At 41.3% G+C, this 24,701-nt stretch overlaps 1 protein-coding gene across 1 annotated transcript in view; it reads right to left on the bottom strand.

The window, feature by feature from the left end:
- Window positions 1-24,701, bottom strand: part of LOC133071573 (uncharacterized) — a 63,293-nt gene that overhangs the window by 12,953 nt on the left and 25,639 nt on the right. Inside the window, exons 9-16 of the mRNA XM_061164080.1 lie at window positions 24,159-24,268; window positions 23,453-23,639; window positions 22,119-22,257; window positions 10,030-10,199; window positions 8,077-8,238; window positions 4,654-4,763; window positions 3,948-4,134; window positions 2,597-2,735 (exon numbers count right to left, since the gene is read on the bottom strand). Coding sequence (XP_061020063.1) covers window positions 2,597-2,735; window positions 3,948-4,134; window positions 4,654-4,763; window positions 8,077-8,238; window positions 10,030-10,199; window positions 22,119-22,257; window positions 23,453-23,639; window positions 24,159-24,268 — 1,204 coding nt within the window. The remainder of the gene's footprint in view (window positions 1-2,596; window positions 2,736-3,947; window positions 4,135-4,653; window positions 4,764-8,076; window positions 8,239-10,029; window positions 10,200-22,118; window positions 22,258-23,452; window positions 23,640-24,158; window positions 24,269-24,701) is intronic.

The following is a 24,701-nucleotide window of genomic DNA, read 5'->3' as shown; positions in this document are numbered from 1 at the left end:
GACATTGCCAGACATCACCACATACACATGGACATCACCAGATGGTCAACACCGAAATCAGATTGATTATATTCTTTGCAGTCAAAGATGGAGAAGCTCTATACAGTCAGCAAAAACAAGACCAGGAGCTGACTGTGCCTCAGATCATGAACTCCTTATTGCCAAATGCAGACTTAAACTGAAGAAAGCAGGGAAGACCACTAGACCATTCAGGTATGACCTAAATCAAATCCCTGATGACTATAGAGTGGAAGTGAGAAATAGATTTAAGGGACTAAATCTGATAGACAGAGAGCCTGATGAACTATGAACGGAGGTTCGTGACATTGTACAGGAGACAGGGATCAAGAGCATCCCCATGGAAAAGAAATGCAAAAAGGCAAAATGGTTGTCTGAGGAGGCCTGACAAATAGCTCTGAAAAAAAGAGAAGAGAAAAGGAAAGATATTCCCATTTGAATGCAGAGTTCCAAAGAATAGCCAGGAGAGAGAAGAAAGCCTTCCTCAGCGATCAATGCAAAGAAATAGAGGAAAACAACAGAATGGGAAAGACTAGAGATCTCTTCAAGAAAATTAGAGATACCAGGGGAACATTACATGCAAAGATGGGTTCAAGAAAGGACAGAAATGGTATGGACCTAACAGAAGCAGAAGATATTAAGAAGAGGTGGCAAGAATACACAGAAGAAGTGTACAAAAAAGATCTTCATGACCCAGATAATCACAATGGTGTGATCACTCATGTAGAGCCAGACATCCTGGAATGTGAAGTCAAGTGGGCCTTAGAAAGCATCACTTCGAACCGAGCTAGTGGATGTGATGGGATTCCAGTTGAGCTATTTCAAATCCTGAAAGATGATGCTGTGAAAGTGCTGCACTCAATATGTCAACAAATTTGGAAAACTCAGCAGGGGCCACAGGACTGGAAAAGGTCAGTTTTCATTCCAATCCCTAAGAAAGGCAATCCCAAAGAATGCTCAAACTACCGCACAATTGCACTCATCTCACATGCTAGTAAAGTCATGCTCAAAATTCTCCAAGCCAGGCTTCAGCAATATGTGAGCTGAGAACTTCCAGATATCCAAGCTGGTTTTGAAAAGGCAGAGGAACCAGAGATCAAATTGCCAGCATCCACTGGATCATTGAAAAAGCAAGAGAGTTCCAGGAAAACATCTATTTCTGCTTTATTGACTACGCCAAAGCCTTCGAGTGTGTGGATCACAATAAACTGTGGAAAATTCTGAAGGAGATGGGAATACCAGACCACCTGACCTGCCTCTTGAGAAACCTGTATGCAGGTCAGGAAGCAACAGTTAGAACTGGACATGGAACAACAGACTGGTTCCCAATCGGGAAAGGAGTTCGTCAAGGCTGTACATTGTCACCCTGCTTATTTAACTTATATGCAGAGTACATCATGAGAAACGCTGGGCTGGAAGAAGCACAAGCTGGAATCAAGATTGCCAGGAGAAATATCAATAACCTCAGATATGCAGATGACACCACCCTTCTGGCAGAGCGTGAAGAGGAACTAAAACGTCTCTTGATGAAAGTGAAAGAGGAGAGTGAAAAAGTTGGCTTAAAGCTCAACATTCAGAAAACTAAGATCATGGCATCTGGTCCCATCACCTCATGGGAAATAGGTGGGGAGACAGTGGAAACAGTGTCAGACTTTATTTTTTGGGGCTCCAAAACCACTGCGGATGGTGACTGCAGCCATGAAATTAAAAGACGCTTACTCCTTGGAAGGAAAGTTATGACCAAACTAGATAGCATATTAAAAAGCAGAGACATTACCTTGCCAACAAAGGTCCGTCTGGTCAAGGCTATGGTTTTCCAGTGGTCATGTATGGATGTGAGAGTTGTACTGTGAAGAAAGCTGAGTGCTGAAAAATTGATGCTTTTCGACTGTGGGGTTGGAGAAGACTCTTGAGAGTCCCTTGGACTGCAAGGAGATCCAACCAGTCCATCCTAAAGGAGATCAGTCCTGGGTGTTCATTGGAAGGACTGATGCTGAAGCCGAAACTCCAATACTTTGGCCACCTGATGCAAAGAACTAACTCATTGGAAAAATCCCTGATGCTGGGAAAGATTGAAGGCAGGAGGAGAAGGGGACCAGAGAGGGTGAGATGGTTGGATGGCATCACTGATTCAATGGACATGAGTTTAAGTAAGCTCCGGGAGTTGGTGATGGACAGGGAGGCCTGGCACGCTGCAGCCCTTGACCCCAAGGAGTTGGGGTCAGTGCAGTCCTTGGGATCATAAAGAGTCGGACCCGACTGAGCAACTGAACTGAACTGAACCATGATGTCTTCTAAAGCTGTATTAGTAGCTTCTTGAAATCAGAACAGTCTTATCCTTCCTTTGATCTCACAAGTGGGAAACTTCTCATGTCTTGGAGCGGATGGAAATTACTGCCCTTAGAATGTGCTTTGGACTCCAAGATCTCCCATTGACCCTGGCAGCCTTGCTGTCTTTTATGGCTGATTCATATCAATGTATGACAAAACCCACTGAAATGTTGTGAAGTAATTAGCCTCCAACTAATAAAAAAATAAAAAAAAAAAATAAAAAAAGCCAGTTACATTATTCACGTACCTGCAACCTTCTCACTGTTATCAGTGATGTCAGTGCTATCACTGTTATCACAACTCACTGACTTCGGTCCAAAGAGAGACGTGATATCTTCTCCAAATATCTTGAGACAGTTTTCAATGAGAAATTGTATGAAAGAAATCTGTAACACAGAGGGGCAAAAAATGGGGTATTACTGTACATATGGCCTAATAGTAAATCACATTTCATACATGAATCTTGGCTCTCACAAAAAATGCAAAAGAAGTCAGAAAAATTCACTTGATTTAAAATATATATAAATATATATATATATATATATATGATATATGCATCAGCTTTTTCTAAGAAATAACTAATCCTTTCAAGAGTACTTTGGGCACAAATTTTAAAATTCTTTTAGTCGGTGGACTAAAGTTATAATATGTGGCCTAGTCTGATAGCTAAAATTTTGTAATGATTGCTACATGGTTAACACTAGGATGATTTTTAAGTAGCCTACATAGGATGTTTGGAACAAAAATGTATATTTCTTATTAAGTTTTATTTATTTTTATTGAGCTTTTTTCTAGTTTTCTTGAGATAGAATTTATATATAGCATCTCATTAAACTTGATAAAGAATCAAATGCAACACAAATTTTGAAATTCACTTCAGTGAAGAACTATCTGAAACTTGGGTAGCAGAGGTTTCTGTGTGGGGGGGCGGGGTTTGTGACGGAAGAAAGCATCTGGAGAGAAAACATGTCTGTCTGTCTAACTGCATTGCCTTGCCTCACACTTGCTGCCCAGGGGAGCTTGGAAAAGAGCTGTGATCTTCTTAGGCATGTTGTGGCTCTGTCAGGATGTTCTGAAATATTTTACTAGCCTCCTCATCCTCTAGCAGAGACACAATAGAAGCCAAGTATTTTCCTGAGTGAGCCAGAACTGGCAGAGTGAGGCCGGTATGTGTGGAACCTTTGGTGCTCATATTGCCCAGGCCGCCTGAGATGTGCCGAGACTGACCAGATGTATTGGGTGTTGTCATCATTGTGTAATGGTGAAATCATAGTTTGGAGGTTTGTACTCCCCTCAGTGATTAGGCTGAGAGTTGAATCTTGGTTCTCAGACTCCAAAGCCAGGTTCTTCTCTATCACACCGTCCTAGTCTTATCTGTCTATTGTTTAATCTCTTGGATGGCAAAGGAGAAGTGACTCGACTGTTCTCAGTTGCAACACACCTTCCCATGCCCAACCAGAGCAGGCCTCTGCCAGTCCAAGGCAGTGTAATTAAAATGTGCCCTTTAAACAACTGGTTCACCAGAGTTAATACCACAGACTTCAGGTTCAAAATGGGGACTCTTCCCTGCAAGGCACAAAAATGAGAGCTCTCCTTACCTTCTTGGTGAAGTTTTCTAATGCTGTGCTGCCAGAATTAAGCAGACCAAGAATGCTTGGGGTGATACACACTGATAAATTATAAGCTGTCATCTGATTGGATGAGGAATGTTGCTCAATGTTGTGTAACACTCCAAAAAGGTATCGCAGAAAAACTACATTGGCTCTTGGCAGCTGGTCTAGAAGCCTAATGACAGAAAAAGGCACTTATCAATAAGGCGAGTCATTTTGCTCAGTAAGTGGAAATACAGAGAACAAAGTACTTCTTTATATACCATGTCCACAGTCCTTTCTCACAGTTCCAGGCATGAATGCACACAAAAAGGTTTCACCGAGTTTAATTCCTGAGCCAGGTAAGAACTGATCTGGTTAGTTATGTGTTTGTATTTAAGATCATACCGCTGGCATATTGGTTCTTTATCATCTCTTTTTAGACCAATGGATTTCATCTCCAACGATCTCGTGTATTCAGAAGGTGTAAAATGGTCAAGCATTCCATATTAATAAGATTAGCAGAAAAACACCAATTACAATGTCACCAATAAGGCGTGCATCTCTTTTCAAACTGGCTTCCATGGGTATGATCAAGTGAAACCTTTTGATACTGGTCATTATTTTAGTGGACACAGCTGTAAACTATAAGCTGATATTTTCCTAAGAGTATGTTGGTTGTATTTTCTCAGAGTTGAGAAAATTGCATCATTACCTCTGGGTCGCAGTTATTTTCTCCTCCTCATTCCCTTGATCAATAACATCAAGCCATTTATCATAGAGAGTGGCTGAAAATATGCCTCCTGGAATATTTCGAAGAAAATCCTTAGATAGATCAAAAAATATATATTAGTCTTATGATAAATTCAGTGGAGAAGTTGCAAAGAAAATATTTAGTTGACAAATTCAGTTCAGTCTGTGGTTCCTTCATAGCCACGCAGACTGATTCACACAGAGCTTGGCTGTGATTCTCCACAGCCTTGCACATCCAGAAGGACTGGTTGGATTTTCCCCAACTAAAATTAGACGCATAAAAGTAGAGTTTGGGCTGCAGTGAGAATGAAGCTAAAGCTCCTTCTATCACCTGGAACTTACTCTTTGTGTTCATGTTAGCACATTAGTACAAACTGGCAAGGTCTGGTGATAACTCATCCTAAATCCTATTAGTTTCTTGAAAAGAAATGCACATACCCATTTTGTTTGTTTACTTAAGACACAGTGCTTGCTCTGAATTCAAGAAAGAGAAGTTCTGAAATAAAACAAACAAAAGTACACCCCTACATGCTCTTATACACATATTAAGAGAAGACTTGAGGTATATGTGCTCTTTGGGGAAAAGCTAGTCTCATAATAGCTTCAGTTTTTTTCCTTCTTTTTATTTTTTTTAAACCATATAAAAGTTCAGTCCTACAGACTTTTAAGCAGCAGGTGTTAGAAATAAATCAAAAGCCCCAAAGGGTAAACAACATGTTACCCTTACAACTCTTTGAATGGAATATATCCTCCCCAAAGAGGAAAGTGAGAATTTAGATACATTGCAACTTCACACCTGTGGGATAGAAAATGCAAATGTAAGCTTCCTAAGTGGAGGCCTGGAAAGTTCATCACTGATGAACAAGTCTTAGTATCATAGAATGGGGCCTATTAAAATAGATGAAGTTGTAAACTGTTGTGCAAGACTGAGGGGAAATGATTGTATTGCCTTGCCAGTTTCAAAGGCACAACTTGCTTCCACTGGTCTTAATATAGAGCCTGACTTCTCTTAATAGTATCTTGTTCAGGCAGTGTTTCTGGGCAACTGTCGTGATTATAATCCAGTCAGTGTTCACTTGTTTCAGTACTTATTGAGCTGCTGTTTGTGCCAGGCACTCTTTTGAGTACTGAGGACAGAGTACAAAGATAATGTACAAAGTCGCAGTCCTCTCATACTTTTTCTTGTAATTGGTATACAGTACCCAATCATGGTCATTAGGTTTTCACTATGGTTTTTATGGAGTGCCCACAGTACATTTGGAAGGAGGAAGCACTCCATTTCGGTTCAGTCGTTCAGTCGTGTCCTACTCTTTGGGACCCCATGGACTGCAGCACACCAGGCTTTCCTGTCCATCACCAACACCTGGGTCTTGCTCAAATTCACGTTGGCTTCTGGGCGTATGGGAGTGTGCAGCAGGCCTTTGCCTTGTGTACTAAACTACTTGCACTTGGAGAGTGTGTCTCTTCTCTCTCCTGGACCCTGTGCTGTAGAATCGATTGGTGAGACTGAGTATGGTTAGGCCAGGACATGACTCAGGCAGAATATGCTGTGGGTATTTGCTATTGGATCTCTGTTTATAGACAGTTTAGTGGAAAACTCAATGTGGTTCTGTCTATGTATTCATTTCTGATTTAGACCAACTCTATGGTTGCTTTACATATGGTATTATCAAGGCTGAGGTTGCAAAGTCTGATTCCCCATCAAGATCAATCAACTTTAGGAAAAGAACACTTTGGGATTGTGTAAGACCTGTACCCATAAGTAGCCACCCTCTTACTAGTCTGTGCTTAGAGCATGGAAATAGGCAAGAGCCTAGTAAATCTTGCTCAGAACTCAAATCAGTCCCCAGGGTGCACCTTACAGAGGGTAGCGCTCTACTTGCTGTTTGCACACCTAGTGTGTGTTATTATGGTGCACGTGTAGTAGGGGTCAGCTCCAAGTCGTATCTGCAGTGTTGCTGTTATCATACAATCGAACATTAATAGGGGACAAGGAAAGACCATATGTTTAGTTTCTAAGGTAATTTTAATAACCTGTTTGTAGTTATTACTACATCAATATATCTTTGTTCATAGCTGCGAACAAGTATCAAGATGAATTGATTAAATTTCTTTGCTGTTCTATTATTGCCCTGGTAGAAATTTAAGTATACACTTGTGATTTAGCTGTATCATTTCAAACTCAGTCTATTTTTTGTATGAATCTATTGAATTTTCAAAATTCCAAACTGATTTTGACTGTTGCACTCACTTTAAAAATAAGATTTATAAGATGAGGCATGTAATAAAAACTGGTTACCATGTAACTGTAAGCTTGGGTGGTGGGTTAAACATACAGATATTAACAAAGGGTGTTGAAGATGGTAAGGGAGATAAAAGGAGGAACAAATGGTGGCGTCATCCCTACACTAATTTTAAAGTAAAAGGCATTGACAGACAGGGAAAGGAAGGATGATGAAATGATCAGAGAACTTGGTGGCCTCACTAAGCGTTTTTCGATTCACTGTAAGACAAATGGGCTTCCCAGGTGGTGCTAGTGATAAAGAACCTGCCTGCCAATGCAGGAGATGCAAGGGATGCAGGTTCGATCCCTGAATCAGGAAGATCTCCTGGAGAAGGGCATGGCAGCCCACTCTAGTATTCTTGCCTGGAGAATCCCATGGACCAAGGGGCCTGGTGGGCTACAGTCCATGGGATCACAGCGAGTCGGACGCGACTAGGCGACTAACACACACACACACACACACACACATGAGTTTACCACAGTAAGTAACCATCAGTCTTGCATCCATGCTGAGTTGCTTCAGCCGTGTCTGACTCTGTGCCACCCCATGGACTATATAGCCTGCCGGACTCCTCCGTCCATGGGATTCTCCAGGCAAGACTACTGGAGTCGGTATGCCAGTCCCTTTTCCAGGGATCCTTCCAACCCAGGAATCAAACCCAGGTCTCCCACATTGCAGGCGGATTCTTTACTGTCTGAGCCCCTTGGGAAGTTACTTCTGTTTACTATTTCCAAAAGCTTAATGTAAATTTTATTTTGGAAATGCTGCCTTCGTTAAAAGATGATGAGGAAGTCATCAAAAGCAGGAAGCTTGTTTTGGTAAACACTCTATGTGTAAGTGTGTATTTTGAAATTTATTATTATTCTTTTGCATGGAGTGTTCAGGAGTCAAGATGTGCAATGGAAAAGGAAAATATCTAATATATGGGGCTTATCGTATTTGGGGTACCTTCCTTCAATTTTGGCTTTGTGAAGTGTTTTTCACTTTTTCAAATCCTTCCTCTCTTACGCCTCTTATGTTTCTTGGGCAGTCATAATGAAGGACCAGTCATACAGCTTCAGATTTCCTCTGTGTGTGGATAAGGCTCAAACTTTCCTTACCTTTAAGGTGGATGCTACCACAAGAATGGATTCATCATCCAAGTTCACTTTGTCCCCAGAGTTTAGTTTCTCCTTTAGTGCCCTGCGTGATTGTATATTGCCTGATTTTCTGAAGATGCCTTCTGTGAACGGCCCGTTTTGGTTGATAAAGGAAAGCATATCCTATAGGGAAGGAAAGAAAAGAAAAGTATGGGACGTTTCATATCTACAAGCCCAGAGCACAAGCTTGGTCCTCTTTTGACAGAGCTGTGGTGTATGAGGGTACAGTGCTAGAACTGGACCGAAGTCAATTTGAAAATTTTTCTTCAGTGCCTCTAAATATATTTTCTACCCAACAATCGATTTGGCATTCATACCCTGAAACATTTTAAACACTTGTGTAATCAGACTCTCCGTTTTAGTGAATTTACCGTGTTAAACGTCTCTGCTTTGCGGCCTTTGTAGATTCACCCTCTCCTCCTTCACCGCTCCTTTCTCATCATTCCCTGTAATAGATGCTCTTCCCTGAGTGTGGAAATCTTTTTGCCATATTCATGCTCCATTTGTGTATTCCCCTTTCAGGGACTGTCCACCCCATTCATTCCTATTTCCTGTATTCCCTCCCCTCAAAATCAGGCTCAATATGCCTCTCCTCCTTCTCCGATCACATTTCTTTCTCATCAGCCTTTCTAGTTCCTTTTTCTGTATTTTAATATCCTCTGCTGTCTGCAGAGTAGAGAGATAACAGATATTGGAGCCAGGTTTTTCAAGGAATGTGGAATCTGTTCTGCTGCTTATCCACTGTGTGACTTTAGGCATAGCACATACTTGGGTGAGGCTCTTTGGTTTTTCATTTATGAAGTGGGGGTGATGATAATCATAGCTGCCCCCTAAATTTTCTGTGAAAGACACAGGTCTGGGGTAGTGCTAGCACATACCTTGGATGATAAATTTCTTCATATCTACCATAAAATTCCCTGCATCTAGTGTAGTGCTTGGAGAGATAGTGGACAGTGAACAAATGTTAATGCTTACAGTTCAATACACTAATTTGATAAAGCACAGTCCAAACTCTGTGACTTTCTTTTGACACATTCTGTCAGGCTCAAGTGATTCATTTTCTGCCAGAGGATGAGTACTTTATGCTTAAACACTTGAGTTACAAATCAAATCCGTGTGAGACATTTTGAGTCATAAGGCAGAGTAGACTCAGCTGAAGGAGACTTGAGACGAGTGTCGACTTCAAGGGAGGAGACCAGGAGACCATATGAGGATGAAGTGGACCCTCAGAGATTCTTACACACAGAGTCTGAAGGAAAGTTACACAGCTCAAAATAGCCTGGAGTTAAAACTCCCCTCCAGGTCCTCCCCACCATTCTATGCAAAATAAAGAACTCTGTCACCCGAAGAAAAACATGGACATTAGGTTGGTTACGCCCAGCTCCCAGCTGGTCCCAGCCTCTGGCCGGTCTCCGAAATTCCTTGCCCCAGCTGTGTGAGAGAGAACTGCTCTGAACAACCTTGGCGAACAGGCCCCCTTAGGACAGTAGCTTTCCACATACAGGCCTGTAGATGCTCACTCTTTTCTTGGGGTGGTGCAGCAGCTCACTCCTCTGACTGCTGCCCCTTCTCGCCTCGTTAAAGGTGATCTGTTCTGTCAAGTGCTGGTCTCATGCTTTCTCCCAACCTCGCCTTCTCTGACTCCCTTACCTTACAGAGTCCATTTTAACTGGCCTGAGCCAGTATAGGTGGGTCTTTGTTGAAATCAGTGGAATGGATGAGAGTATCTTTTCATCTGGTATTTGCCTTCTAACTCTGCAGTACCTAAATCAGACCTTATTCTTTGAAGTAATATTATGAAACTTATCAGACAAAGCCAGACTTCTTCATTTGGGGGTAGATTTGGAAGAGAACACTTGATCTCTCAGAACTCCCCTCCTCAGGAGCGTTACAGAAAACCAAAATAAGACCTACCAGAATTGGGGTGGGCAGGGTGTCGTTATCACATACATCCTCAAGAGGAGCTCCAAAGAGCTGTTTTGGCTTTGTGGGTGGTAGAGGTGGGTGTTGGTTGTCCTCGCGAGTCCTGGAGCTATACCAAAAGGCCCAGTCTTTGACAGAACTCTTGCTAACTGTCTTCTTGTCTGAATCGAATATAGGAGAGAGATTTTCACTAGTAGTAGTTTAGCTTATTTAGCCTGATTTCCACCACTTAGAGTCAGCAGCATGTTCATTGCAGTGGCTCAAAGAGAGAAACTGAACCATTTGTTATATAGAATTCCCCACATTCTGAAACAGACTAATTGCATCCTTGTAGTGTTAACATGTTCTTCTTCCCCATATTCTGCAAACCAGTAGTTAAGCCTAGAGGCGGGATCAGACTCAGGGTTGATTCTCCCTGTGAGAGTGTTCCCCAGACAGTGCTGTCTATTCCCTTTGCCCTGTGTCATGAGGCACTTAACCTGTAGCTATACAGCTTTCCTAATGTTTAGTATTATCAGTGGATTCTGGTATCAGATCTCATTTTAAAAGCCAAACATATTTAACATTCAAATCAAGCAGCGTTTGGTTATCATTTACTTTTGTAGTAAGTTTCCTCCCTCTGTTCAATTTCCTGTTTGGCTTTCTGAGTACCCAGTCATGCCCAATTTTCTCTCATCAAAAGAATCGCCTTTCATGAGACATCCTGCCTGACCCTGGGTTTCAGTCAGCCTCTGGACCTCTTCTCTGGGAGGCCACACCCCTCAGTCAGCTCCAAGGATGACTTCCTGCCCTCACGGTCCTTGGGAAGTAGTCATTAAATGCAGACTATGTGGTAAGATTACAGGTGGCCATTTTTCTGTAACACCTTCCTCAGCTAACCCAAAGATGAATTTTAACTACCAACAGCCCCTGTCAAAGGAATGCAATGAAGGGCTTTTCCAAGAAAGAGTGATCAGCCGTGAACAATTGAGTTCAAAGTTTCTCGTGCCCAGCTATAAATGTTTTCCTGATATTTGCTCAATAAACCTGCTCAATATTTCCTTAAATAACCTGCTTAAATAGCCAGCTACAGAAGTCAATAGAGGAGCCAAGTTGTAGAAAAATAAACAGAAGAATGTAACCACATGTTTTAAAATGCCCATCCACTTGGCTTTTCTGAGACATAGTGAGTGCATCACCATGTCCATTCAAGTGGGTGAGCCACTTGTGGTGCCGGGTGAGAGAACCAGAAGGCTCCCATTCTGCCTCCTAATGGGATAAGTTACCTGAAGCTCTTTGAGCTTCAGTTTGCTCAAACTTAACATAAATGATGCTACTTATGTTAGGGGAAGCACACTGATTGAAACCGCCTACCCTGGCCAGGCACCACAGTAACCATTTGCATGAGTTGTTTTATAGCAGGAGATCCTGATAAGGAATACGGAACAATAGGCCACCACCAGCCGGAAGAGTTCGGGAAAGATCGAGAGGAGACACTACCTGTCCGTCCACTTCCCAGAATCCCTCTTGCTAGCATCCATCTTGGCTGAGCGATGCGTGTGCCACCAGGAAAGACTCTGAATTAGAATGATTGGCCAAAGACCACCCGGAAACTAATCGCATCACCATAAAACCCAAGACTGCGAGCCACGTGGCAGAGCAGTTCTCCTGGGTTCCCTTACCTACTGCTCTCCACCCGGATGCCCTTTCCCAATAAAATCTCTTGCTTTGTCAGCATGTGTCTCCTCGGACAATTCATTTCCGAGTGTTAGACAAGAGCCCAGTTTCGGGCCCTGGTAGGGGTCCCCCTTCCTGCAACAAATGGCGACCACGAAGGGACATCTTCTTCGCTGAGACTGACATCCTGACCACTCGGGGTACTCAGGGGCCAGCTTGCCTGCCAATGGACCAGACCCAGCGGCCGCAACTGGGACCCTTTTGTCCCTGGTCTCCTCCTGACGCGGACAACTGGCCAGAGTGCCCTGACCGGTAAGGAACAAGAGACTTTATTGACCTCCCTCCCCTTCCCTCTCTCTTTCCTCTCAGCCCTTCCTATCCTTCCCGTTTTTCTAGTCCCCCGGTCCTGGACGCAGGAATCTGGTCGAAGGGCCTCAGCTTGAGCTGAGGATTGGAAACTGATCACGTCCTCTTGGCAGAGAACTCGAATTTTCTGGTCTGGTTTCTGGTAGGGCCGAGTTCCAGTCCTCCCTTTTCTGGAAGCCCGGGGAAAAGTCCCGTAATGCCTGGGTGTCTGCAGGTGGCAGGAAACGTCTGTAAGACCACCCCTTTTGCCCCCCTTTCCCGCCTCCTCCCCCTTCTTTCAACCTGGCTTCCTTTCCTCCTTTTGAAATCTTTGAAGACATCTGAAGTTTTGTGTCTCTATAAAAGGTTTTCTGAGAGACTGTATTCTTGTATTTAAGAGAGTGTCTGATGAGGACTGCCTGGTTTATATGTGTGTGTTTTAACTCTGTTCTGTGTTGTGATTTGTGATGGCCATTTTGCTTTGTTTGGCTACCATTTAGACCTGCCACCATTTTGTTAGAGCTTGATTTTCTTTCCCTGTGCCTTGAGACCAGGGCTCTCAGGAACACTTATCTAGACCATGTCTAACTCCTGAGACTGAGAAAGAAAAAAGGAAAAAAGCCTTTAAAAATGTTATTTATTTCAGCTTTTTTTTATAAACTAGTAAATTTTATATTGTAATGTCTAATTCATGACTAAACTTAGAAAATGAAGCTAGATCTTGCAGTGTGTCTGTCTAAATATGTCTTGGTATGTTTTTGTCTCTGGGTAATATTTTTAGGTTAATTTGTAAATGAGCTCTATTTAATTGGCTTAAAAAAAGGTAAGTGCTTACAAATCAAATAATTCTAAATTAAACAATAAATTCCAGGTTCAGGTGAACTGGGAAATATTCAGTATTAAATACCTGATATTAATGTTTTTTTGTTGACCTATCTAATATGGACATGTCTTAGAGTAATTAACATCAAGTAGAATATTTTCATTGTACCTAGGTTTAATATAAGTTAAATATTATACCTATTACAAGTTTGTCAACAAAGAAATTACCTCGAGTGAAAAAACGTCTAAAATATGTAAATGAGGTATGAGTTTATATATAAACTCTATTAAGAATAATTATTCTTTAAAAATATCTGTCTACAATAGTCTCCCCAGATTGGCGTAACTTGAATTTCTAAGGGTTGTGCTAAACTAAGTATTGAAAGTCTATTAAATAATTAGGTCATTTCCAAATGAAATAAGATTTTGAAACACTTACTACTAAACACTGATTTCTTTTTACAGAAAAACTAAAGAGATTTGGGACTATAAATAAATAATGTTTGATGCCATCCTAAAATGTTTTAAAAAAGCAAGGGTTTTAGAAATTATCACTGGTATTTATGCTCACCAATCTATAAAATGCTAATATAAAAGTTAGCTCTTGGTTGCTAAAGGAAAGCAGGAAGTGTGCTTTCAGTAAAAAAAAGAGTAAAAAAATACTAAAAAGAGTTATGCATGATCAAGATTTTCTAAAATTAGATTACAATTAGTTAAATAAATAGATTTTGTTAAAAATGACACGGTCATAAGAAAACTGGTTAGAGCTAATTAGGTCCAAGATGGCGGAGCTGACTTTCACTAGACCTTGAGCCTTGGTATTTGCACCCATTGTGACATATCAACAAGCTAAATGATACACCCATCAACATTGACTGAATCTGACCAAATGTTCTAAAGCTTTTAATTGATCTTTTCGATAAAACTTCCTGAATTGAATTCTTTTGAAGTTTCTTTGACATCTAGCTAACTTTGGGATGTTTCAGAGGGCCCCTGAAACATCCCAAAGAGAGATATTAAACTGTTTATTTGGTTGGTTAAATTACATGAAAAAGGTTATCAAATGAGTAATAAATCCGCTCATGTTATAATGTATGAATAATTACTAATACAGATATCCTAGAAAGTATATAGAGTTCTTAACATTTTGATATGTCTTGGTATTCTGATGAAAAACCTGATGACTTCACAAAAGTTAACAAAGGACTGAATGAACCAGCGAATATGCTTATAACTTTTATGGTTTCTATCTGAGAAATTACAGGTTTAAATTGTGTGTTTTCCGGGAATGGAAAAAACCTTCCTCTTAAACTAATTATAAAAATAATTTGGTAAAATTACATGTTATAAACAAAACAATTATATTTTCTCTCTGTCTGACTCCTCCAGAAATCTAAAACTCGTAAGTTTCCAGTAAGTTTATCAAATGAGCTAAAAAGGTTACCTCACTAACAGGTACAAAAATCTCAAGGAATTTTTGAGACCTTAAAAGAAAAGAGTTCACCTAGATTTGTTAGGCAAAATCTGTGATAAGCCTTTGGTGTGAGTTTCCCAGTCCTGTTTTATATTAAAAGTTCAGTCTGAGATCCTATAAGTGTTTCAGCAAAATAAAAAGTCTATGATCAATTCTGTTATGTGATATTAATGTGAAAGTTTGTTTCTGAAGCTTGTCTCAGTAATCTATCTTTGGACGAAGATCAGATGCCTCATGACCTGCAACCAGGACTGAAAAAAGACGTAATTTAAGAAACTCTCTCCAACCTGGATGGAAAGACTTTTTGTCAGGTACTCTTAATTAGCTCATGCACAATGAAACTGAAGGGAAATTAACTCTTAGATTAATTCCCACTTCCAAAGGCCCCTACACTGGATTGGTCTATAGAGAAGACAGCTGACCTGATCTCACCTTAAAATGATGCTCAAACAAGAAAAACTACAGTACACCAGGATGAGAAGACAACGACATCAGAGGTAGCCAGCTTGTCCAAGATACTGGACCTGATTCATATGATCGTTTATATTGTTCTCTTGACTTCTTAGACCTTTGTATATAAATCAAATGCTTTTCTATCATAGGCCTGATACTATGCTAGTTTTAAAAATCAATCCAATTGTTGGGTTTGTGGCCAATTATCTGTGTCTAGCTCTGGGTTACCTTGGTAAATTTCTCTACTACAAGACTCTAACTGGTTGGCCCTGGGGAAATTTACTTGGAAAAATTATAGTCATATTCAGGTTACTATGATACTACCAGACGGGATCCCCTCACTGGGCCAATTAATAATGCCTACTCTGACTCCGGCCATAAATTTGAGCCTTTTCCTATTCCTCAAGCTCAATCAGAGCAACAAAAAAGGTTTTAGCAAAAGAAAAAGAAATCTCCCACAATTATGAGATAGATTTATATAGATAACACTAAGCTATGGTAATTTAAGTTTAAAGTCTCCTCTGTGTTAAAAACAATTAAATCATACTAAGGATAATCAGTCTAGTAACACTAGAAAACTGGGCTATGTGCCTTATAGATGGTGGTGCCAATGAATAATTTCCCTGAAAGATAAAGATTTGTACAGAGTAGAATAAGTCAGATGACCTGGGATATACTGGGCTACATTTAATAGAAGCTCTTAGGTCTTACTTGTGACTTTACTAATACTGCTGGCTACGTTCTTTGTATTTCACCTGTTTTACAGAATTGCTATTTCTTACAGTGCCAAATGTGTGACTGAGGCCTCTGATAGAATAATATATAGTTCCTTATGAAATCAATGATGATGACAGTGTAACTCTAGATATGAGAAAAAGCAACAAGAGGGAATGTTTTCCTGGACCAAGAGGCTAGTAAGACAGGTGGTCCAGAGAATTTGAGATACTGTTTTATGGCCTAATCCAGTAACAGCACATTGAGAGGCCGGTCGACAAAATCTTTGCCAAACCTGAGAATGGACATTCTCAGCACCATGGGATAAAATGGTCATGAAATGCCTCCCTCAAAGTCGTGGTCAAGTTTGTGAGCAAAAAGGGGCTTTGCTAACTGAAGATTGACACTTGCCATCTACATCTACAGCGATTATATCATGGCCACTGCAACTGCTGAATTCCAACGGCCCTGAAAGGAGTTCAGGGTGAAGATCAAGAATGAGGTGTTCCGTGCTCTGGAAAAAACTGGCAGAACAGGCCTTCAGATAGTTAGATCTTTTCAAGAGATTTTATGAGTCCCAATTCTTGCATCTTCTCATACCTAGAGAAACACTGACATCATTAATGGTGCCATCTACTTTGGCTATTAAAGAAAAAATTTTACAATTAAAAGTCAAAATAGAGTACTCAGCTATGGTTCAGACATCCTGGGAAATAACCAGGTGTTACTATGGGTGTAATTTCAGATTAGACATTGTATTGCTAAACATTTGAGTTTTCTGAGTCCTGTCAGGCTTAGATGCCACCATTCTCAAAACAATGTCTGCTGGAAGCTAGTAACTTCTACCTTACTTTTTATAAAACTAGGCAACTGGCCACCTGGCTATAAGTCTCCCTGAAGTGCCAGGTCCAGACTGGATTTCAGGCCTATTCTTCTAAAAGAAAGAGATTTACTTTGTCTATCAAAACTCCAGTTATCCCTTCTCAAGCTACTACTAACTGGGTATGTTACAACAAAATGGCAGACCAAGGGATTGAGATTTTAATCATACAAGGCTCAGATCTAAGACTTGGAACTCAGGAATACTACCAATTCAGTGTCTCTTCTCCAAGCTGAGGCGGTCCTATGCCCCATTTTGACAAAAAGTTATCACAGTCATAGTTGCCCTGTTCCCTAAATAAAACTGAACAGGACTCTGTGGGGTGGCAAATGTGGACTACAGATCTGCTGTACTGTAAAATATAGGCTTTATTCAGCCTGCTTGACCTTCCCTGAGTTCCAAAGGGTAGATTCAAACAATTGCCAATCAGAGAAGGAAAAAAATACAGAAACAGAGGGGAAACAATCAAATGGTGGTACAGCCTTGAGACGGGTCCTGGTTCCTACTCAAAAAAAAAAAAAAAAAAATGCATAACAATGTCTTTTGAGTTCTTCTACAGAACTAGAGCCCCCACCCAGGTGGAAGATGGTAACTTCAGACTAAACATAAGATTCTTAGAACACAGCTCTGTTGCTTGACCACCAGCCAATCATCCCAGCAGTGCCTCCTGTTTCTGGGGACCAGTGATGACCATCCTGTTACGTCTCCTGTTTGGCCCCTGTCTATTTTACCTCTGAGAGGAGCTGACAGTTTCAAACTAAGTTGCTGTTATTACAAGAGTAAAAGCTGGTTTCAGATATAAAACACCCCAACTTAGGTCAGGTAGAGAGAGACTTCTGCTCTGCTAGGCAGGCCTACGCCCAGGCACAGCAGGAAGAAGTTACAGAAGAAAGAGACCTCCGCCCCGATTCCCAAGAAGCATCTTGAGTATGAAGTCTCTCAGGGGGGAGTTGTTAGGGAAGCACACTGATTGAAACCGCCCACCCTGGCCAGGCACCACAGTAACCATTTGCATGAGTTGTTTTATGGCAGGAGATCCTGATAAGGAATACGGAACTAATAGGCCACCACCAGCCAGAAGAGTTCGGGAAAGATCGAGAGGAGACACTACCTGTCCGTCCACCTCCCAGAATCCCTCTTGCTAGCATCCATCTTGGCTGAGCGATGCGTGCGCCACCAAGAAAGACTCTGAATAAGAATGATTGGCCAAAGACCACCCGGAAACTAATCCCAAAACCATAAAACTCAAGACTGCGAGCCACGTGGCAGAGCAGTTCTCCTGGGTTCCCTTACCTACTGCTCTCCACCTGGATGCCCTTTCCCAATAAAATCTTTTGCTTTGTCAGCATGTGTCTCCTCGGACAATTCATTTCCGAGTGTTAGACAAGAGCCCAGTTTCGGGCCCTGGAAGGGGTCCCCCTTCCTGCAACACTTACACCTCGCTGGACTACATAACATAATGTACTACTCCGTGCAAGACATGTCACATAGCAGCCTTAATAAAGGTAATTTCCCTCCTTCAAAGGGCCTAAGGCAGCCTAGACATCAGTCAGCTCCCCCACAAGCAGACCCCACCCCCATTCTCCATTTGATTTTGCAGCCTCCAGAAGGTGTGCATTCCTGAAGGAATGTCATCACTTTGCCTTAGGCTCTTCCTGCCTTGACATCATACCGCCATCATTTTTAAAGGAGATGATGAAGAAAGCAAATGCACTCCTAAATTCAGGAAGAAATTCTCCTAATTAATATGTACAAATGTTAAAAGGATACATGTTTATATGGGTTGAGTTGCTTTATGCACCCTGGTTTCCCTGCTCTTAACCTGATTATTTTATTTCTAAAACCACCCAAAGGTATTCATGGATTCCAAATGTATTCATTCATTGTTCAGCTTTAATAAGAATGCTCAGGAAGAACGCTCCATCAGTTGCTACAAAGCTATACGTCCAGCTACCCTGTGAGCATAGATGGAAAGCAAAATAGACATTAAGCCCTATACTTTTATTTTCAGGCCAAGATGGCCCTTTCGTAATCCTCATTGGTTGGTGTTAGAGTTCTTGTTGGCTCTGTGACCAATAAACGTACATACTGTAGCCACGAAAAGTATGGTGCTCAGTTGTTCAGTCGTGTCCAACTCTTGCAACGCTGTGGACTGTAGTCTATCAGGCTCCTGTCTATGGGATTTCCCAGATAATAATACTGGAGTGGGTTGCCAGGGACTGTTAAACAGGTTAACTTTATAACCTCATCTTTCTTAAACAATCCTGACAAGATTTAGGTTAGTGTTTCCTCATGTTCAAATTAGGGTTTGAATGTTAAAAAGTGAAATGTTGAAACTTTGTGGGTATAGAATAACAATTATGAGAATAAAAATACTTTAAGTAGAAATTCTCTTCTGGCCCCAATACTTCTTAAATTAGTGAGACATTTTATTCAGAGACAGAAATATCAATGGGACAATATTGGAAATGTAGCAGGGTAGCAGGGATAATAAGAGGAAAGATTTAAACAAAAAAAACAAACACATAAATATTTAGTCCAGTTCCATTCGCAGCCTGGCTCTGAAGCAGAATGGAAAGTGAGCTTGCTGTGGAGATAGACTCGAGAGTTCAAGTCTCAGGGGTGGTCCTACGATTGCAGAGGAATAGGCCGGGGAGACCACTTTCTCCCTCACAAATTCATCCGAAGACCATTTGAACGCTGAGCAAATTCCACGAAACAACTTCTGAATGCTGGCAGAGGACATCAGGCACCCAGAAAGGCAGCCCATTGTTTTTGAGAGGAGGTAGGACAAAATATAAAAGATAAAAAGGGAGACAAAAGAGGCAGGGACAGAGATCTGTCCTGGGAAGGGAGTCTTAAAAGAGGAGAAGTTTCCAAACACCAGGAAACACTCTCATAGCGGGTCTGTGGGGAGTTTTGGAATCTCAGAGGACAACATAACCGGCAGGAAAATTAAATATATAAATAAAGAAAACCCACAGATTATGTGCCCAACGGCAACTCCCAGCAGAAAAGTAGCCCAGGCGCTGGCATCCACCACCAGGAAGTGGGGGCTGAACCGGGAGGCATGGGCTGCATTGCTTAGAGTAAGGACCGGGCCTGAATGCCCCGAGGGCAATCTGAGGGAACTAATGTGAGATAGGAACCCGGACTGTGGGATAGCCAGAGAGAGAGAAAGAGAACTGTCCCGAGAAAAGCCCTAACCTAAGACATTGCCAGACATCACCACATACACATGGACATCACCAGATGGTCAACACCGAAATCAGATTGATTATATTCTTTGCAGCCAAAGATGGAGAAGCTCTATACAGTCAGCAAAAACAAGACCAGGAGCTGACTGTGCCTCAGATCATGAACTCCTTATTGCCAAATGCAGACTTAAACTGAAGAAAGCAGGGAAGACCACTAGACCATTCAGGTATGACCTAAATCAAATCCCTGATGACTATAGAGTGGAAGTGAGAAATAGATTTAAGGGACTAAATCTGATAGACAGAGAGCCTGATGAACTATGAACAGAGGTTCGTGACATTGTACAGGAGACAGGGATCAAGAGCATCCCCATGGAAAAGAAATGCAAAAAGGCAAAATGGTTGTCTGAGGAGGCCTGACAAATAGCTCTGAAACAAAGAGAAGCGAAAAGCAAAGGAGAAAAGGAAAGATATTCCCATTTGAATGCAGAGTTCCAAAGAATAGCCAGGAGAGAGAAGAAAGCCTTCCTCAGCGATCAATGCAAAGAAATAGAGGAAAACAACAGAATGGGAAAGACTAGAGATCTCTTCAAGAAAATTAGAGATACCAGGGGAACATTACATGCAAAGATGGGTTCAAGAAAGGACAGAAATGGTATGGACCTAACAGAAGCAGAAGATATTAAGAAGAGGTGGCAAGAATACACAGAAGAACTGTACAAAGAAGATCTTCATGACCCAGATAATCACAATGGTGTGATCACTCACGTAGAGCCAGACATCCTGGAATGTGAAGTCAAGTGGGCCTTAGAAAGCATCACTTCGAACCGAGCTAGTGGATGTGATGGAATTCCAGTTGAGCTATTTCAAATCCTGAAAGATGATGCTGTGAAAGTGCTGCACTCAATATGTCAACAAATTTGGAAAACTCAGCAGGGGCCACAGGACTGGAAAAGGTCAGTTTTCATTCCAATCCCTAAGAAAGGCAATCCCAAAGAATGCTCAAACTACCGCACAATTGCACTCATCTCACATGCTAGTAAAGTAATGCTCAAAATGCTCCAAGCCAGGCTTCAGCAATATGTGAGCTGAGAACTTCCAGATATCCAAGCTGGTTTTGAAAAGGCAGAGGAACCAGAGATCAAATTGCCAGTATCCACTGGATCATCGAAAAAGCAAGAGAGTTCCAGAAAAACATCTATTTCTGCTTTATTGACTATGCCAAAGCCTTCGACTGTGTGGATCACGCTCGAATAAACTTTGGAAAATTCTGACGGAGATGGGAATACCAGACCACCTGACCTGCCTCTTGAGAAACCTGTATGCAGGTCAGGAAGCAACAGTTAGAACTAGACACGGAACAACAGACTGGTTCCAAATAGCAAAAGGAGTTCGTCAAGGCTGTACATTGTCACCCTGCTTATTTAACTTATATGCAGAGTACATCATGAGAAACGCTGGGCTGGAAGAAGCACAAGCTGGAATCAAGATTGCCAGGAGAAATATCAATAACCTCAGATATGCAGATGACACCACCCTTATGGCAGAGCGTGAAGAGGAACTAAAAAGCCTCTTGATGAAAGTGAAAGAGGAGAGTGAAAAAGTTGGCTTAAAGCTCAACATTCAGAAAACTAAGATCATGGCATCTGGTCCCATCACCTCATGGGAAATAGGTGGGGAGACAGTGGAAACAGTGTCAGACTTTATTTTTTGGGGCTCCAAAATCACTGCGGATGGTGACTGCAGCCATGAAATTAAAAGACGCTTACTCCTTGGAAGGAAAGTTATGACCAACCTAGATAGCACATTAAAAAGCAGAGACATTACCTTGCCAACAAAGGTCCGTCTGGTCAAGGCTATGGTTTTCCAGTGGTCATGTATGGATGTGAGAGTTGTACTGTGAAGAAAGCTGAGTGCTGAAAAATTGATGCTTTTCGACTGTGGTGTTGGAGAAGCCTCTTGAGAGTCCCTTGGACTGCAAGGAGATCCAACCGGTCCATCCTTAAGGAGATCAGTCCTGGGTGTTCATTGGAAGGACTGATGCTGAAGCCGAAACTCCAATACTTTGGCCACCTGATGCAAAGAACTAACTCATTGGAAAAATCCCTGATGCTGGGAAAGATTGAAGGCAGGAGGAGAAGGGGACCAGAGAGGGTGAGATGGTTGGATGGCATCACTGATTCGATGGACATGAGTTTAAGTAAGCTCCGGGAGTTGGTGATGGACAGGGAGGCCTGGCACGCTGCAGCCCTTGACCCCAAGTAGTTGGGGTCAGTGCAGTCCTTGGGATCATAAAGAGTCAGACTCGACTGAGCAAATGAACTGAACTGAACCATGATGTCTTCTAAAGCTGTATTAGTAGCTTCTTGAAATCAGAACAGTCTTATCCTTTCTTTGATCTCACAAGTGGGGAACTTCCCATGTCTTGGAGCGGATGGAAATTACTGCCCTTAGAATGTGCTTTGGACTCCAAGATCTCCCATTGACCCTGGCAGCCTTGCTGTCTTTTGCATCAAAGCCAGTTACATTATTCACGTACCTGCAACCTTCTCACTGTTATCAGTGATGTCAGTGCTATCAGTGTTATCACAACTCACTGACTTCGGTCCAAAGAGAGACGTGATATCTTCTCCAAATATCTTGAGACAGTTTTCAATGAGAAATTGTATGAAAGAAATCTGTAACACAGAGGGGCAAAAAATGGGGTATTACTGTACATATGGCCTAATAGTAAATCACATTTCATACATGAATCTTGGCTCTCACAAAAAATGCAAAAGAAGTCAGAAAAATTCACTTGATTTAAAATATATATATATATGATATATGCATCAGCTTTTTCTAAGAAATAACTAATCCTTTCAAGAGTACTTTGGGCACAAATTTTAAAATTCTTTTAGTCGGTGGACTAAAATTATAATATGTGGCCTAGTCTGATAGCTAAAATTTTGTAATGATTGCTACATGCTTAAAACTAGGATGATTTTTAAGTAGCCTACATAGGATGTTTGGGACAAAAATGTATATTTTCTTATTAAGTTTTATTTATTTTTATTGAGCTTTTTTCTAGTTTTCTTGAGATAGAATTTATATATAGCATCTCATTAAACTTGATAAAGCATCAAATGCAACACAAATTTTGAAATTCACTTCAGTGAAGAACTATCTGAAACTTGGGTAGCAGAGGTTTCTGTGTGGCGTGTTAGGGTTTGTGACGGAAGAAAGCATCTGGAGAGAAAACAAGTCTGTCTGTCTAACTGCATTGCCTTGCCTCACACTTGCTGTCCAGGGGAGCTTGGAAAAGAGCTGTGATCTTCTTAGGCATGTTGTGGCTCTGTCAGGATGTTCTGAAATATTTTACTAGCCTCCTCATCCTCTAGCAGAGACACAATAGAAGCCAAGTATTTTCCTGAGTGAGCCAGAACTGGCAGAGTGAGGCCGGTATGTGTGGAACCTTTGGTGCTCATATTGCCCAGGCCGCCTGAGATGTGCCGAGACTGACCAGATGTATTGGGTGTTGTCATCATTGTGTAATGGTGAAATCATAGTTTGGAGGTTTGTACTCCCCTCAGTGATTAGGCTGAGAGTTGAATCTTGGTTCTCAGACTCCAAAGCCAGGTTCTTCTCTATCACACCGTCCTAGTCTTATCTGTCTATTGTTTAATCTCTTGGATGGCAAAGGAGAAGTGACTCGACTGTTCTCAGTTGCAACACACCTTCCCATGCCCAACCAGAGCAGGCCTCTGCCAGTCCAAGGCAGTGTAATTAAAATGTGCACTTTAAACAACTGGTTCACCAGAGTTAATACCACAGACTTCAGGTTCAAAATGGGGACTCTGCCCTGCAAGGCATAAAAATGAGAGCTCTCATTACCTTCTTGGTGAAGTTTTCTAATGCAGTGCTGCCAGAATTAAGCAGACCAAGAATGCTTGCGGTCATACACACTGATAAAGTATAAGCTGTCATCTGATTGGATGAGGAATGTTGCTCAATGTTGTGTAACACTCCAAAAAGGTATCGCAAAAAAACTACATTGGCTCTTGGCAGCTGGTCTAGAAGCCTAATGACAGAAAAAGGCACTTATCAATAAAGCGAGTCATTTTGCTCAGTAAGTGGAAATACAGAGAACAGAGTACTTCTTTTTATACCATGTCCACAGTCCATTCTCACAGTTCCAGGCATGAATGCACACAAAAAGGTTTCACCGAGTTTAATTCCTGAGCCAGGTAAGAACTGCTCTGGTTAGTTATGTGTTTGTATTTAAGATCATACCGCTGGCAGATTGGTTCTTTATCATCTCTTTTTAGACCAATGGATTTCATCTCCAACGATCTCGTGTATTCAGAAGGTGTAAAATGGTCAAGCATTCCATATTAATAAGATTAGCAGAAAAACACCAATTACAATGTCACCAATAAGGCGTGCATCTCTTTTCAAACTGGCTTCCATGGGTATGATCAAGTGAAACCTTTTGATACTGGTCATTATTTTAATGGACACAGCTGTAAACTATAAGCTGATATTTTCCTAAGAGTATGTTGGTTGTATTTTCTCAGAGTTGAGAAAATTGCATCATTACCTCTGGGTCGCAGTTATTTTCTCCTCCTCATTCCCTTGATCAATAACATCAAGCCATTTATCATAGAGAGTGGCTGAAAATATGCCTCCTGGAATATTTTGAAGAAAATCCTTAGATAGATCAAAAAATATATATTAGTCTTATGATAAATTCAATGGAGAAGTTGCAAAGAAAATATTTAGTTGACAAATTCAGTTCAGTCCGTGGTTCCTTCATAGCCACGCAGACTGATTCACACAGAGCTTGGCTGTGATTCTCCACAGCCTTGCACATCCAGAAGAACTGGTTGGATTTTCCCCAACTAAAATTAGACACATAAAAGTAGAGTTTGGGCTGTAGTGAGAATGAAGCTAAAGCTCCTTCTATCACCTGGAACTTACTCTTTGTGTTCATGTTAGCACAGTAGTACAAACTGGCAAGGTCTGGTGATAACTCATCCTAAATCCTATTAGTTTCTTGAAAAGAAATGCACATACCCATTTTGTTTGTTTACTTAAGACACAGTGCTTGCTCTGAATTCAAGAAAGAGAAGTTCTGAAATAA

Source organism: Dama dama, chromosome 17 (genome assembly GCF_033118175.1).
Source record: "Dama dama isolate Ldn47 chromosome 17, ASM3311817v1, whole genome shotgun sequence".
In the NCBI taxonomy this organism is placed as follows: domain Eukaryota; kingdom Metazoa; phylum Chordata; class Mammalia; order Artiodactyla; family Cervidae; genus Dama; species Dama dama.
The sequence above is the reverse complement of the archived record's forward strand: the minus strand, read 5'-3'. Positions and strand labels throughout refer to the sequence as shown.